We start from the raw sequence: 14,328 nt of genomic DNA on the forward strand, positions 1-14,328 counted from the left end.
CTCGCCTTGATTTTTCTGTCGTTACTGCCCATCAAAGCTCTGACCCTACTTGCTCAGCTGTCAGAGTTGGCGTGCTCCAACTTCTCTTATGCCCTCATTTGGTACTTTTTCTTTCTTATAGAAGAAAACTTTTGATGGCACCTTTTCCTCACATTGTGCTTGCGTTTTCACCAGGTGGTGTTTTTTCTTCAGATTCTGGAACTTGGACTAATTAGTAGCTGTAATCTTTACTCTCTAGAGGAATGGTGCCAATAGGATTGCATAATACCCTCTGGTATCTGTAGTTTGATTGCTGGTGAAGAAGTGGAGAAGATTACAGCTCACGTAGGAGGCACGGTTTTCAAGCCTCATGAACATGGTATGGAAGCCTGTTTCGCCTTAATGTATAAAGTCAGAAGATACTTAGATAAATTTTGAAATGAAAAATAGTTAGATATAAACAAAGTCAAATGACAAGATAAACAGTCACAAATCCAAGAAACAAAGTCACATTGCAAGATGTAAAATCACATTGTGACATATAAACAGGAAATTACAAGATGAAGTCACAATTGGGAGATATAAAGCTTTTACAAAATATATAGTCGCATTTACTCTGAGGTGGAAATGCTTCCATAACCTGGACCACAGGGAAGCTGATTAATGAATATAACACCTTTGTCTCACATATCCCTGACTTGCGTTCAAATAGCAGTGTCTTTTTGATTTATTATTTTGTTCAGGAGTGCCATTGATATTTACAGTAGGCTCTGCCAATATCTGTAACTTTGGTGCCTGCGTTAGCTTAACCCAAAGCTGCTTGGTGCAGCAAACTTTCCAGGGCATTGAACAAGCACTGCCACCCTTTCTAAACACACTTTATGTCCTTCTGTCCTCAGGAGTAACATGAACCAAATCGGCTGTTGTGCAGAAAGACTTCGTTTTTGCAGATAACAGGAGGTGACCTACCTATTTTCCTTACAAGCACGAGGAAATCCATTCGTTATTGCAAAACTGGAGATTGACCTTTTTTCCCCTCCTCCAAAGACAAAACGAAAAGAAAAAGCAAGTGTTATCTTAAAAGTGGATTACTGGCTTTGTGTTCTGATGGTTTTTAGTGCGCAGATCAGATTTAAACATAAGCTAATGAACCTCCTGTAGCTCTTGTACCACTTATCTTCTTTTATGTCGTGGTAGAGGGCAACTTTTGAAGTTAGTTGTGCTTTATTAGATTCAACAGGCCTGACTTTGGCTCTCTGAGGAGACTTTAAAAGTTTTGAGGAGTTTTATTTGGCTGTTAAGTTTATTGCCCTAGAAGGCAGCCACGAAGGGCAGTTAAACTGAAGTGTGAATATTCATGTCGAACTGAGATTCGGAGGAAGTCTAGGATAAAACAAACACTTGAAATGGAGAGCCATGCTTCACAGAATTGGCACTGATCCATCCGTCACATCCAGAAATCCTCTATTCAAACACTTCTGTCTGGGTTTAACACGCACCAGACGTGACGAGAAACTAGTTGATGATTAAATAGTTAATCATCAAATAGTAAATAGTAACGAGTAAATAGTTGATGATACCTGTAGGCATTTTTATAGGGTGAGAACTGCCAGGGATCGTGTAATGTTTACTAAATTTATTTGGGGTCTGTAAGTTTTTTGTTGTTTTTTTTTTTTTTTTTGTTGTTTTTTTCTCCCAAGAAATTAATACTTAATACGTAATTATTCAGCATGGATGCATTAAACTGATTAAAAAATAACAGTAAAGACATTTACAATGTTACAAAAGATTTCTGTTTCAAATTAATGCTGTTCTTTTAAGCTTTATGTACATGAAATATTAAGCAGTGGAACTTTTTAATATTGACACATAATATTGTTTTATCAGCATTTTATAATGATTTCTGAAGGATCATGTCACACTGAAGACTAGCGTATGATGCTGAATATTATGCTTTGCCATCACAGGAATAAATTACATTTTAAAATAGTAAATTTTTTAGGAGGCCCTTTTGGATGTTTCAGGAACAGACTCGTTGACTAGAGAAGAGTTTTGCTAACTTTACATTTCTTCCGAGGTTCCACAAATGTTGTAGAGATGTACTCACAGCATTCCCACACCCTGTAGATTTGATTTCGGACTGGCTTTGTAAACAGGCTTGACAGCTTTAGCTATTGACTGTAGCACCCAAGGCAAAGGCAGCATGCAGAATTTAAAGTGAGCTTATTTTTCAATGCCCATGGCAAAGGAGGTGTAGCTCGAGACCCTGTTGTACGACCCCTTCATTGAATATGTTCAAAAACATTGTAAATGTCAAAGATATTCCACAAGCCCTCATGCAGAATTTCAGAAATATTTTTATGAACTGACCTCATCCGGGCAGGAGTATTTCATCACAACCATATCTCTCCTGTTTCTGCAGTCTTACTATCGTGTAGTCATGCTTTCCCCATTATTCAATACAAATAAATATTAATTTTTTTCAATTGTCATACCCTTTGTAACTAGAAAAAAAAATCCCTAAGGAAGGAATGTACCCTGCTTTATCTTTCTTTTGTCTTTATAGTGGAGCTACTCTGATGCGTGACTGTGATGCACACATGCATCCCAATGTGTCAGAATTTCTCCATATGCTCATATGCAAATGGTAGAGGGAGATACTGAGATATGTTATCTACTGTATATTTGGATTATGATAAGATATAATGATTATTTTTGAGCTGTGATTGTCCAAATCTTGTAATACACTATAGTATTTTAAAGCATATATTTGTCTACAGTAAGATTTCTTGTGAATTCTCTGAATTTATGTTGAGACGAATGCAATTTTTCGCCATAATAGTTTTTCCTTGATACAAGACAATCCCACACAATCACAAAATTTCACACCTTGTCATTGCAGCATGTAGTAGTGCAGGTGACAAAATACCCAGAGTAATCTTGCAATCACAGTTTTTTTTTTTATTATTTATTTATTTATTTTTTTACTTTTTTGCCATTGTCTTTCCAAGACAGTTGCTGTGTGAGATATTACAGGCACTTTTAAGTTATGTGTCATGTGTTTATTTGCATGTATTCAGGTTTTTCCAGATAAATCTACTACTGTATCTTTAAAATATAGGTGACATTACACATTTTTGTATTTAGATAGTTTAGCCTATACTGGACACACATATGCTAGATTTTATATGTATGACGTTTAGCTTTTAAATTAGCTGCAGTCTTAGTTTTTACTGCTTTTTCCAATACGTTTATTTACTTTTTATAAGTAAAGCTAGGATTTTCCTGCTTAAGTTGAGTCAAAGCATCTCCTAAAGTAGTATTGTACCTGTGAATTATTTCAGGGCTGCTAATATTGCTGACTCCATAAGATTTATCACTTGTGTTTGAATTTTTCATCCCCCCCCCCACATTGCTGTGTGAAGAAGACAATATATTCATTATGATATTTTGTTTTATAATTGTATTTACACAGCTACTGTATCTATATATTGCATCTCAATGTAGTCATTGGCTGGTTATCAAAAATTTAGAGTCTATAGGGGTTTTTTGAAAGAAGTCTCTCATGCTTACCAAGGCTGCATTCATGTGTTAAAAATACAGTAAAAATAGTAATACTGTGAAATATTATTACAGTTTAAAATAGTTGTTGTCAAGTATATTATATTTTAAAATGTAACTTTTTCCTTGGTGCAAAACTGAATTTTCAGCATCATTAATGCTCAGAAATCAGTCTAATATGCTGATTTGATACATTTCTTATACATTTCTATTTATTATCAGTGTTGACAGTGATTGTGCTGCTTCATATTTTTGTGTAAATTTGATACCTTTTGTTCAGGATTCCTTAATCAATAGAAAGAACAGCATGTATTTATTATAGAAATCTTTTGTAACATTATAAATGTCTGTACTGTTGATTGTGCAGCCTTGCTATAAAAAAAAAGTATTAATTTTTGGGGGAAAAAAGAACGGTAGTGTACATAATACAGTCATTACACTCATGACTGATGGTTGGAAGACCCGCGTTCTTGTTTTCGGTCTGTGTACAATACAAAGCACAATGAATACAGTAGATTATCAGTAGCTGTGTGAAACACACCTAACAGTTTATAAAGTAACAACCAACCAACCTTGTAATTAGAAACTCTGAGGAGCCGAAACTAGGTGTTTTTTCAACAATGGAACTTCTAGAAATTAGACTCCCACACACCCTTTGTGTAATGAAAAGGAAATTGAAATTTTGAAGTTGAAGAAACATTCTGCTATGAACCCAAAGGGAACAAACATAACTATATTTCACACCTCCAGGTTCACTGCAGCCATTGCCCATTTTTGTAGCAGGAAATTAGAGCTACAAAACCCTTTATGAGCCTTTTAATCATGATTAATGTACATGATATAGCAAAAAGTTCTTTTCGTTTCCAAGTTTTCCTTCCAGACTGAACTGTTCTTTTTCAACTGCTTTAATTACGTATTCGTTGAAGGTGTGCCTTGCAGTTTAGTGGATACCATGCATATAATTACACTAATTAGCACTCTCTCTCAACTTCATTATAACCCATTTCCTCACTTAATGCATATTCATAAGCCTGCCTGTTATGATCTGATCCCATGTGCCTGAGAATGCAGAATCAATGGAGAAAGAGATGGAGTGAATGGTGGATATATTTATTTTACACGGTCCATCATTCTTTAAAACACAAAATATATTATATATAACAGGTCAAAGCTTGAAGCTAAGTCGATAGCTTTAAGGAAAGATCTTGTTGCACATTACAGACCCGTTTTAATCTTCAGCCGAGGCACATCTTGTGAAACAGGCTGTGATTGAAGCTGCACAATAACCCCCTACGTCGCCCCAAAAGTGATCTGGACCAATTTACAGACAGCCTTTATACACTGAACAATATACTGTTCTCTCTGCACCATTGCAAATGACTGTAATTATCATTATCATGGTCTTGATCTTATTGACTGATGTTGGAACAGTTGTAATGACTCTCAGATTCAAGTACAAAGTGATTAAGACTTCGCAGTGTTGTGGGAGTTAATGGGTTTTCTCATATTCCAGTTCGGAGTGGGCTGAAATCTCACTGACTGCCAGATTCGTTGGACATATTCAGGACTAAAGATTGAGCCGATGTGACAAATCAAAAAAGACAATGCAGTTTTGTGTTAAACCCCCTCATTACAAAGGCTCTGTTCTAAACCCTCGAGAGCTGCCTTGATGGATGTTATCTACATAGGCAGGTGTTAACCAAATCTTGGAATATTTTATGTCAGTGCAAACATTTCTAACTACAGAACTCAATTCATAACAACTCAAATATTTGTAAGTACGTAGTCCTTTAGATTGTCGTGTGCTGGTCTGAAAACGAGGTGTGTTCAGGCGCATTGTTGGCACATTGCTATTTTAAGGCAACTGAAATAGACTGCGCCATTGACCAACTCAAACCTGGTCTAAAGTCAATGGCGCAGTATTTATTAATTTTTTTGTTATTTTAAGAGCGCGTTATTAATATGCACCTATAGGCAATGGATATCACGATGGATAGTCATTGCATGTATCAGAATTAGGCTACCTATTTGCTCGCGCACGAGCAGCTCTGTTTCCACTCTGGAGATTCAGTCTTTGCGCTTGCAAATTCTGCCGTGTAAATAGCGAATCCGCCATGGTGCGAACGCAAATGGCTCTTAAAGGGGATGGGAGATGAGACTCTTTTGATTGGTTTATTGCACGTTATGCCCAAAACACACCCATTGTTTTTCCCGTCATTAAGCTAGCAAAAGTGGATTCGGACACACCCTAAGTGCACCTGTGCTGTGTGCTTTAGGCCATGCACTTAGATCATTAAAATAGGGCCCAAAATGTAGTTTATTATTAATTTTTTCTGAAATTTGCTAGCAATTTCTTTCAAAGTAAATCTTACACCATTTTGTCATGGCGGACAGCAAATTTTAACTCATTCTGTAGTAAAAATAGATGAATAATAGTACATCCGTGTCAGTGTTATTTTAGCATTATTTATGTACAATTATAATTTTTATTAATATTTTGAGCTTTTATTTATTTTATTTTTTTGGTGCATTGTTGTCATGTTATGTAATTTTAATGTTATATTTTAATATTTTTCCATAATAATGAGATACTGTGTTGTTAAAACCATGTATTATAATGACACATTCTGTCACCAAAATTATCCCATTATAAGATAGACATAACATAGAGGTATTATATTATTATATTGTTAATTTTTATATATTTTGTATGTGACGTGACAGTGTAGGCCTATAGGCCTTTATCACTTTATAATTTTATATTTCAGTTTTCATTTTACATTTAGTTGTAGTTTTAGTCATTTTGATATGTGCTTTTGTTGGTTCTTATTTATATTTGAGTATAGCTTATAGATTTTTATTTTACTTTTAGTAATTTTAGTATTTAATTTTACACTTATTTCAGTTAGTTGCCAATATTTCGTGGTTTAAGTTTCAAGTTTTTCATTTAATATTTATGTTTTATTTCAGCCTTCATTTGCAGCATGTCAGGTGTGGTACTGTATGTTTGTGCATACTTATAGATACTTTGTCAAATGTAGTATGTACTCTGACAAAATATGAATGTTTGTGGCTGATTCAGTTCACAGTCGAGTGTATTGCTAACAACAAAACAACTCTCAATCCACACATGCAGCAACATAGTCAAGTTTTGAAACGATAAACCTAGTCAAGCTTGTTTAGAAGAGACATCACAACAGAAGTATACTTTTGATGCCTTAGAATCTTGATGACAGACTCACTCGATTATGTGCACAGAGCTCATGACCACGGCTTTTATTTACAGCATAATAGCATTTTCTGGCACTGTACTGGAATGCACCAATTGAACATAGTCAGAGAAATAGGGTTGGACTTCTAAACATAATAGCCCAAAAACTGTTTTAGTCAAATTGAGTCTCTTTGCAAGTGAAATCGCTAGACCGTTCCAGGAGTATTTTTCTCAGCATCAGTCAGTGTATATCAGGGTGAGTGCGTAACTTCCAGGGTGTTCTGAGATTTAAAACGAACGCTGACACTCTGAATGCCTCCTGAATCTTAATATAGTCCTATACAGGATGGCTGCCACTTTCATTTCACAAGCAACCTCTCGGGGCTGTGTTTTGCTTCTTACTGTAGACTGTTGCACAGGTAGATGGCTAGTGGTATTCTCTGCACGTCCTTCCAAGAAAAGGTCTTCAGGATGCATGATGCATACATGAGCTAAAAGTATGTATTGTCCTTCCTTGAAAGAGTCATTCATTCCCTTAAGAAGAGTTAGAAGTGTCATAACGTGAGTTACACTATTGTGCAATAAGTTGAAATTTTATTTATATATTTATTTATTTTGGGAAAGAAATTAATAATTTTATGGTGAATGGTTTCGTGCTTTTATTTAAATTTTCATTAAAATTTAAAGAGCTTTTGCTCAACTCGTATTTTACGTTATATGCTTAAACTTTTTATATTAATGTTGTTGCATTTAAATTTATTTGTATGCATTTTAATATGCATTTTAATTAATATGAATGAATCTTTTAATATTAATGTTCTAAATGAAAATTAATTAACAATGAACAGTAGTAATCTACATTTAACCTACATTTAATAAAATGAAAATATCATACATTTTAAAAAATATTATTAATAAATTGTTCATCGTTAGTTCATATCTAATGCACTTAAAGGCAGCATAAGCTAAAGTCAGTCAGACAGTTGTATCGCCGTGTTGGACAACAGACCAATTATCGGTTTGCTTCCGATAAGGTTGAAACAAGTGCATCAGGACTGTTTAAACAGGTTGTGAGGATTTTCTCCACTTTCTCGCAGTAAATGAGCAGATAACACAACAGATATGGCTAGTTTTTGCACATCGCTCGGGATCGGCTCCAGACATCGACATGCATTGACTGTGAGAGAGAAAACATAGTCAAAGTAACCGAACCGCCGATTCTTCTGTGTCCACCGCTGCCCTTATCAGCTCATTTTTGTCTGGCTGAGAGAATGAACTGTGTGAATAGTGTGTGAAAGAAAACTGGAGAATAATGGAATCCTCTGTGGTCGATCCTGGGAGAGAGTCTGCTATAGATGTGATGAGAGTAGCACATACGTCTTCGCCCCGGAGTCACAGTTTCTCACAGAGCTGGATTTGTAAAGGAGATAACTCTATTGTGCCGCTCTCAGGTGGCCAAACGGCTCTCTCCTAATCAGATGTCTAGACAATTATGGAAATGAAGTGGGAGCCGGACACACAAAGCATGAGAATTGCAGTCGAAGGTCACTTTGTTTTCAAATAATCAAGCAGGGGAATAGTTTTTCTGAGAAGAAATAAGAGCTATTTATTTTGGCTTTTTATGTGTCATTGTTGTTTTAACACTGAAATAGCATTTTCTGTTTTTTTTTTTGGGACATGTTTATGCGAATTTGTGCGCTGATTTAAAATCCGGGGTGTTTATCTCCTGATCTCTGTGTAATACTTATCAAAACCCTCCAAAAGATTGTGTTAAATTATTTGTGCATAACCTAATATTCATGAGCTAAGATTTCATGTCTGTAATTTTATTAGGAATTTTAATAAAATAACAAAAAGTATTCATGAGCGGCCCAAAGCTTTATTTCGTGAAGGCAATCTCAGACCCATTTTTGGAGACTTTCAAGCTCTCTCCCTAGTAACAGAGGGAATTAAAAATTAAAAACGTCTCTGAAAACGTATTGTGCACTGTTTCATATAGCTTTCTTAAAGGAAATGATGCATTAGCAAACTCATTCATGCTATAAAAAACTAAATAATGTATCCTTTTAATAATTAATCATTCTGGACAAGGCAGTTCTCAGCTGGTGGGTTGCAACTTAAAAATGGGTCACATTTCTGTAATAAAAGGGTCACAGACAACAGGGAAATTGCTAACAAATTGCACCTATCCATGAAATTCTACATGCTAATTGCACAGGATAGCAAAATGAATATTTTTATTGTTTTAAAGAGAAGAGAAACAATAATACTTGGAATTATTATTTTGTTTTTACCAAATTAGGCAGAGGACAACATGAACAGGTTAACTGACATTCTCTAATCTTCAAAAACCATGAATAAAAATATGCAAGGTGAATGAAAATATTACAATGAAAATTGTTTGTTTTTGTGCAGTTGTTTAATTTTTATCCTGCTAATATTCTTCACATGTTGTCAAACCTATTTTTATTTTATTTTTTATTTTTTTTATTTTTTTGATATGCAGTTTTGGTACTTTTTATGGTCACTTGATGTCAAATGTACACTTTACAGCCACTACAGAATAAGTATAGCGAGAAACAAAAAGTTTTGTTGTAAATAAGGTGTTACCCTCTAAATATAACATCTCAAAGTACAATGGCAAAGTGTTTTCCATATTTGAGCTGGGCATAAATCTTCTGGATTTAAAGGTCAGTCAATGAAAGCTTGCTGCAATGAAAGTGCATCAGTTCCTTGGTTTGGCTTTACATGTGTAATGCATTGAAAACAAACACTCTAGATCAGCAAAACAGTGTTTACTTAACCTTTAATGTTAAATTTGTTCTGTGGCATTTCTCTACCTTTTAATCCGTCATGGACTGAGCAAACACAGGTTCTTGTTTCCTAGAAGGTTCTAGAAGATGATGCAACTGTTATTTGATTTAACTTTTGAGTCTCGTTTGCAATGAGTTCTCCATTCTTTTACCTCTCCAGGTGATCTACGCCCTCAACACCAAGAACGACGAGCACGAAGCAGCCATCCAGACCCTGAAGGAGGCCCACGAGGAGGAGGTGCAACAGATCCTCTCGGAAACGCGGGAGAAGATCATGCAGTACAAGAGCAAGATCAGCGACGAGATGGACTTGAAGCGGCGCATTCAGTCTCTGGAGGAGTCCATGGAGCTGCACGAGCGGATGAAGCGGCAGGCCCTGACGGAGTTCGAGACGTACCGCCAGCGGGTGGAGGACATGCAGCTGTGCACGGAGGCGCAGCACACGCAGCGCGTGGTCACCATGTCCCGCGAGGTGGAAGAAATGCGACGCTCTTTCGAGGAGAAGCTCCGCTCCTTCGGACAGTTGCAGTCCCAGTTTGAGCAGGAGAAACAACAGGCTCTTGAGGAGCTACGTGCCGCACATCGGCAGGAGGTGCTTCGACTGTTTTTTGTGGTTACATGTAAAAATGTAGGTCTGTCTTAGGGCTGCACAATTTGGCCAGAATTTTGTGATTATGTATCATTATGACTATAAAATAGTACTAATCATTTTTATTATTATTATTATTACTAATTAAGGGCCAGTTTTATTAAACAGGGCAAATTAGCGCAATTCCAAAACCGTGCCGATTGGCATGGAAATTTCTGCAGGTGATTTACTAACAACGTGCAATAAACAGTAAAGAAATAAATGACCCACAGTACGTTGAAAAGAACCGAATGCCAAAAAATGAAGGGTTGCAACAGTTTTGATAGAGCTGGTATTGCGTGACTCCTAGTTGAGGGTTCCAAGTCGTCTTTTATTTCCTGAAGCAAATTAAAAATAACATGGCTTGGAAAACGATATGCTCGGATAATATGTTCTTTCCAAATAAATGAATAGGCTACGTGTGGAAAAATCCTCTCCCTTCTACCACGTGCTCTCTGTTCTCTGCTGTGCCTCTCCTAGCAACAATAATTGCAGCCATTTCAAGCGCAAAATAGTTTAAGACATGCTTCTTTTGGGCGTTAAATAATGGCGCAAATGGCAGTAATTTGATGAGCGCAAACGTTAGTAAATCTCATTGCGTGATTTATTTGAATACTCTCTTCCCATAAATTTTGTGTCTGTAAGGGAAACTCCTATAAATGCATATTCAATAAGGTCAGGCGCAAAAATAACTGTGTCCATGCCTTTTCAGTGCTAATTCGTCACTGCGCGTCTTTAGTAAACCCTGAGAGTACTATTTTAACGCCAAAAGACAGTTTGCGCTGGTGCAAGCTGTTAGTAAAACTGGCCCTAAATGTTACAATTTAACAATATTACTACTGTTCTACTACTTCACTTTAAAATAAAAAAATAAGTATTTAAAAATGATATCATCATCATCATCATCATCATCATCATAATAACAACAATTTTACATTAGTTGTGAACTTACCTGTACAGTACAATTAATAAACTTGAATATTTAAATTTAATATGTAAACTTAATATATTTATTTCTTCATATAATTAATAGGTAAATTATTAAACTTTAATTTTGATGGAATTTTGATTTTTCATGTTCCTATTTAGGTTCTATTTATTCCATTATCAGATTGATTAATCTGGATGATTGTAAAGTCTATAGAAATATATTATTAAGTTCATTTACCTCAAAGAATTCCAAACTTAAATAATATATATATATATATATTATTATTATTATTATAATTATTATATTAATAATATATATACAGTCATGGCCAAAAATATCGTCACCCTTGGTAAATATGAACAAAGAAGGCTGTGAAAATTAACCTGCATTGTTAATCCTTTTGATCTTTTGATTTTAAAAAATTCACAAAAATCTAACCTTTCATTGGATAATAAAAATTTTAAAGGGGGGAAATATCATTATGAAATAAATGTTTTTCTCTTAATACACATTGGCCACAATTAACGGCACCCTTTTATTCAATACATTTTGAAACCTCCATTTGCCATTTGCCTCTAAATGTCTCCTATAATGCCTGATTAGGTTAGAGAACACCTGACAAGAGATCAGAAACCATTCCTTTATCCAGAATCACTCCAGACCCTTTAGATTCCCAGCTCCATGTTGGTGCTTCTTCTCTTCAGTTCACCTCACTCATTTTCTATAGGGTTCAGGTCAGAGGACTGGAATGGCCAGCAGAAGCTTGGTTTTGTGCTCAGTGACCCATTTTTGTGTTGTTTTTGAGGTTTGTGTTTGGATTATTGTATGGCTGGAAGATCCAAACATGGCCCATTATAAGATTTCTAACAGAGTCAGTCACTTATTGATTTTTTTATCTGTTGGTATTTGATAGAATCCATGATGCCATGTGTCTAAACAAGATGTCCAGGACCTCCAGCAGAAATATAGGCCTACAACATCAAAAATACAGCAGTATATTTAATTGTACACATGGGGTACATTTTGTCCCTGTGTGCACCAAACCCATCTTGAGTGTTTTCTGCTAAAAAGCTCATTTTTTAGTTTCATCTGACCATAGAGGCCAGTCCCATTTGAAGTTCCAGTCATGTCTGATAATTGAATATGCTGGAGTTTTTCTTGAAACCCTCCCAAACAACATGTGGTGATGCAGGTGCTGTTTGACAATTTTTTTTAAAAGGTTTTCTGACCCCGAGACTCAACTATTTTCTGCAATTCTCCAGCTGTGGTCCTTGGAGAGTCTTTAGCCACTCAAACTCTCCTTCTCACCGTGCATTAGGGCGTAATAGACACACGTCCTCTTCCAGGCAGTTTCGTAACATTTTATGTTGATTGGAAATTCTTAATTATTGCCCTGATGGTGGAAATGGGAATTTTCACTGCTCTAGCTCTTTTCTTAAAGCCACTTCACTAATTTGTGAAGCTCAGTTATCTTTTGCTGCACATCAGAAATATATTCTTTGGTAATTTGGGCTTTGTTGTCCCTCCTATTTATATTTCTGTGAAACAGGAAGCCATGGCTGGATAATGTCATGTTCATAATCACCCTGGAGTGCTCAAGATTGTGAATATGAATGGGAATATACTTCAGAGATATTTTACTCATAAGAATTTCTAGGGGTGGCAATAATTGTGTCCAACGTGTATTTGAGAAAAACATTTATTTCATAATGATATTTCCCCCCATTTTAAATTCGTATTATCCAATGAAAGGTTAGATTTTTGTGAATTAAAAAAAAAAAAAAGATCAAAAGGATTAACAATGCAGATTAATTTTCACAGCCTCCTTTGGTATCATATTTACCAAGGGTGCCGATAGTGTATATGAGTATATGTGTGTGTGTATATATATATATATATATACACTCATATGTATATATGTGTATATATATAAAATAATTATATTATTATTATTTATTTTTATTACTATTATTATTTATTTTAACAAATTTTGGCCAAACATACATTTTTAAGATGGATTCATTTATGTTTGGGTAAATGAGCTTAATAGTTACTCATTCGTTTATCCGTTTTTGTTGATTAAAATTAAAAATTTTGCATACAATTGGCTGTAAATGTGTCCTGCTCTGTAGCATTTTCATATTCAGTAACAGACTAATTGTTTTGAAGCAGCAAATGTTTTGCATCCATTTAAAAAAAAAAACTCAAATGAATGTTGTATTCACAGGTCCAAGAACTGCTTCGTTCACACCAAAGCCAGAATGCCAACTACAACAAAGACCAAGAGAAACTGGGACAGCTTCATAAAGCGGAGGTGGATTCACTGACCGAAAGAGTTGAGGAACTGAAACAGGACAAGAAGCGTCTGGTGGAGGAGTACGAGGCCAAGCTAAATAAAGCCCAGGCTTTCTATGAACGGGAACTGGAGGCCATGAAGCGCACGCAGCAGATGACCGCAGAGAACCTGCTGGCCTGGAAGAAGACCGAAGCCGAGCTGAGGAAGGAGTTCCAGGCGCAGGAAGCGGCGCTGCAGAAGACTCTGGGGAAACTGCGCAGTGAACTGCAGCGGGTGCAGGAGGAGGCCAGGGAGAGCAGGGAGAAATCCCACAAACTGCAGGCCTCCCTCATTGCTGCAGAGAACAACATCAAGGTAAAGGCCACCAGATGCATCACATGTCCTTGAAATAAAATGATAGGGGTTAGATGCAACATAGCACTTTATTACTCTTTTGTCTTTTCCTTTTATCTTCTTTTTTTATTTTATTTTATTAATTTTTTTAATATTTAATTTAAAATGTACTTTAATTTAATGATATTGTTCACCCATAAATGAAAATTGTGTCATCATTTACTCACCCTGGTATGACTTTCTGGTCATACTTTAGTTCGGGGACCGATTCTCACTATAAACTCTTAACTATGACTTTTGCCTCAATAAACTCCTAATTTTCCTAATTAATTGTTAGTAAATTACTTGTTAAATTTAGGAATGGGGTAGGATTAAGGGATCTAAAATATGTTCATGTTGAATAAGCCATTAATATGTGCTTTATAAGTGCTAATAAACAGCCAATATGATAAGTAATACACATGCTAATAAGCAACTAGTTAATAGTGAGAATTGGTCCCTAAACTGAAGTGTTACCAGCTTTCTTAATTTTGATATTTAGAAGATATATTGAAGAAAGTTTGTAACCACAGTTTC

General features: G+C 35.6%; 1 protein-coding gene across 3 annotated transcripts in view; it reads left to right on the forward strand.

The window, feature by feature from the left end:
* Window positions 1–14,328, forward strand: part of fam184ab (family with sequence similarity 184 member Ab) — a 130,422-nt gene that overhangs the window by 32,757 nt on the left and 83,337 nt on the right. For 2 of the 3 annotated variants that reach the window (XM_058756364.1, XM_058756366.1), the window contains exons 2-3: window positions 9,725–10,192; window positions 13,351–13,773. In XM_058756364.1, coding sequence (XP_058612347.1) covers window positions 9,725–10,192; window positions 13,351–13,773 — 891 coding nt within the window. The remainder of the gene's footprint in view (window positions 1–9,724; window positions 10,193–13,350; window positions 13,774–14,328) is intronic. The other variant, XM_058756365.1, reaches the window with a different exon arrangement.

This window comes from Onychostoma macrolepis, chromosome 20 (genome assembly GCF_012432095.1).
Source record: "Onychostoma macrolepis isolate SWU-2019 chromosome 20, ASM1243209v1, whole genome shotgun sequence".
Taxonomy (NCBI): domain Eukaryota; kingdom Metazoa; phylum Chordata; class Actinopteri; order Cypriniformes; family Cyprinidae; genus Onychostoma; species Onychostoma macrolepis.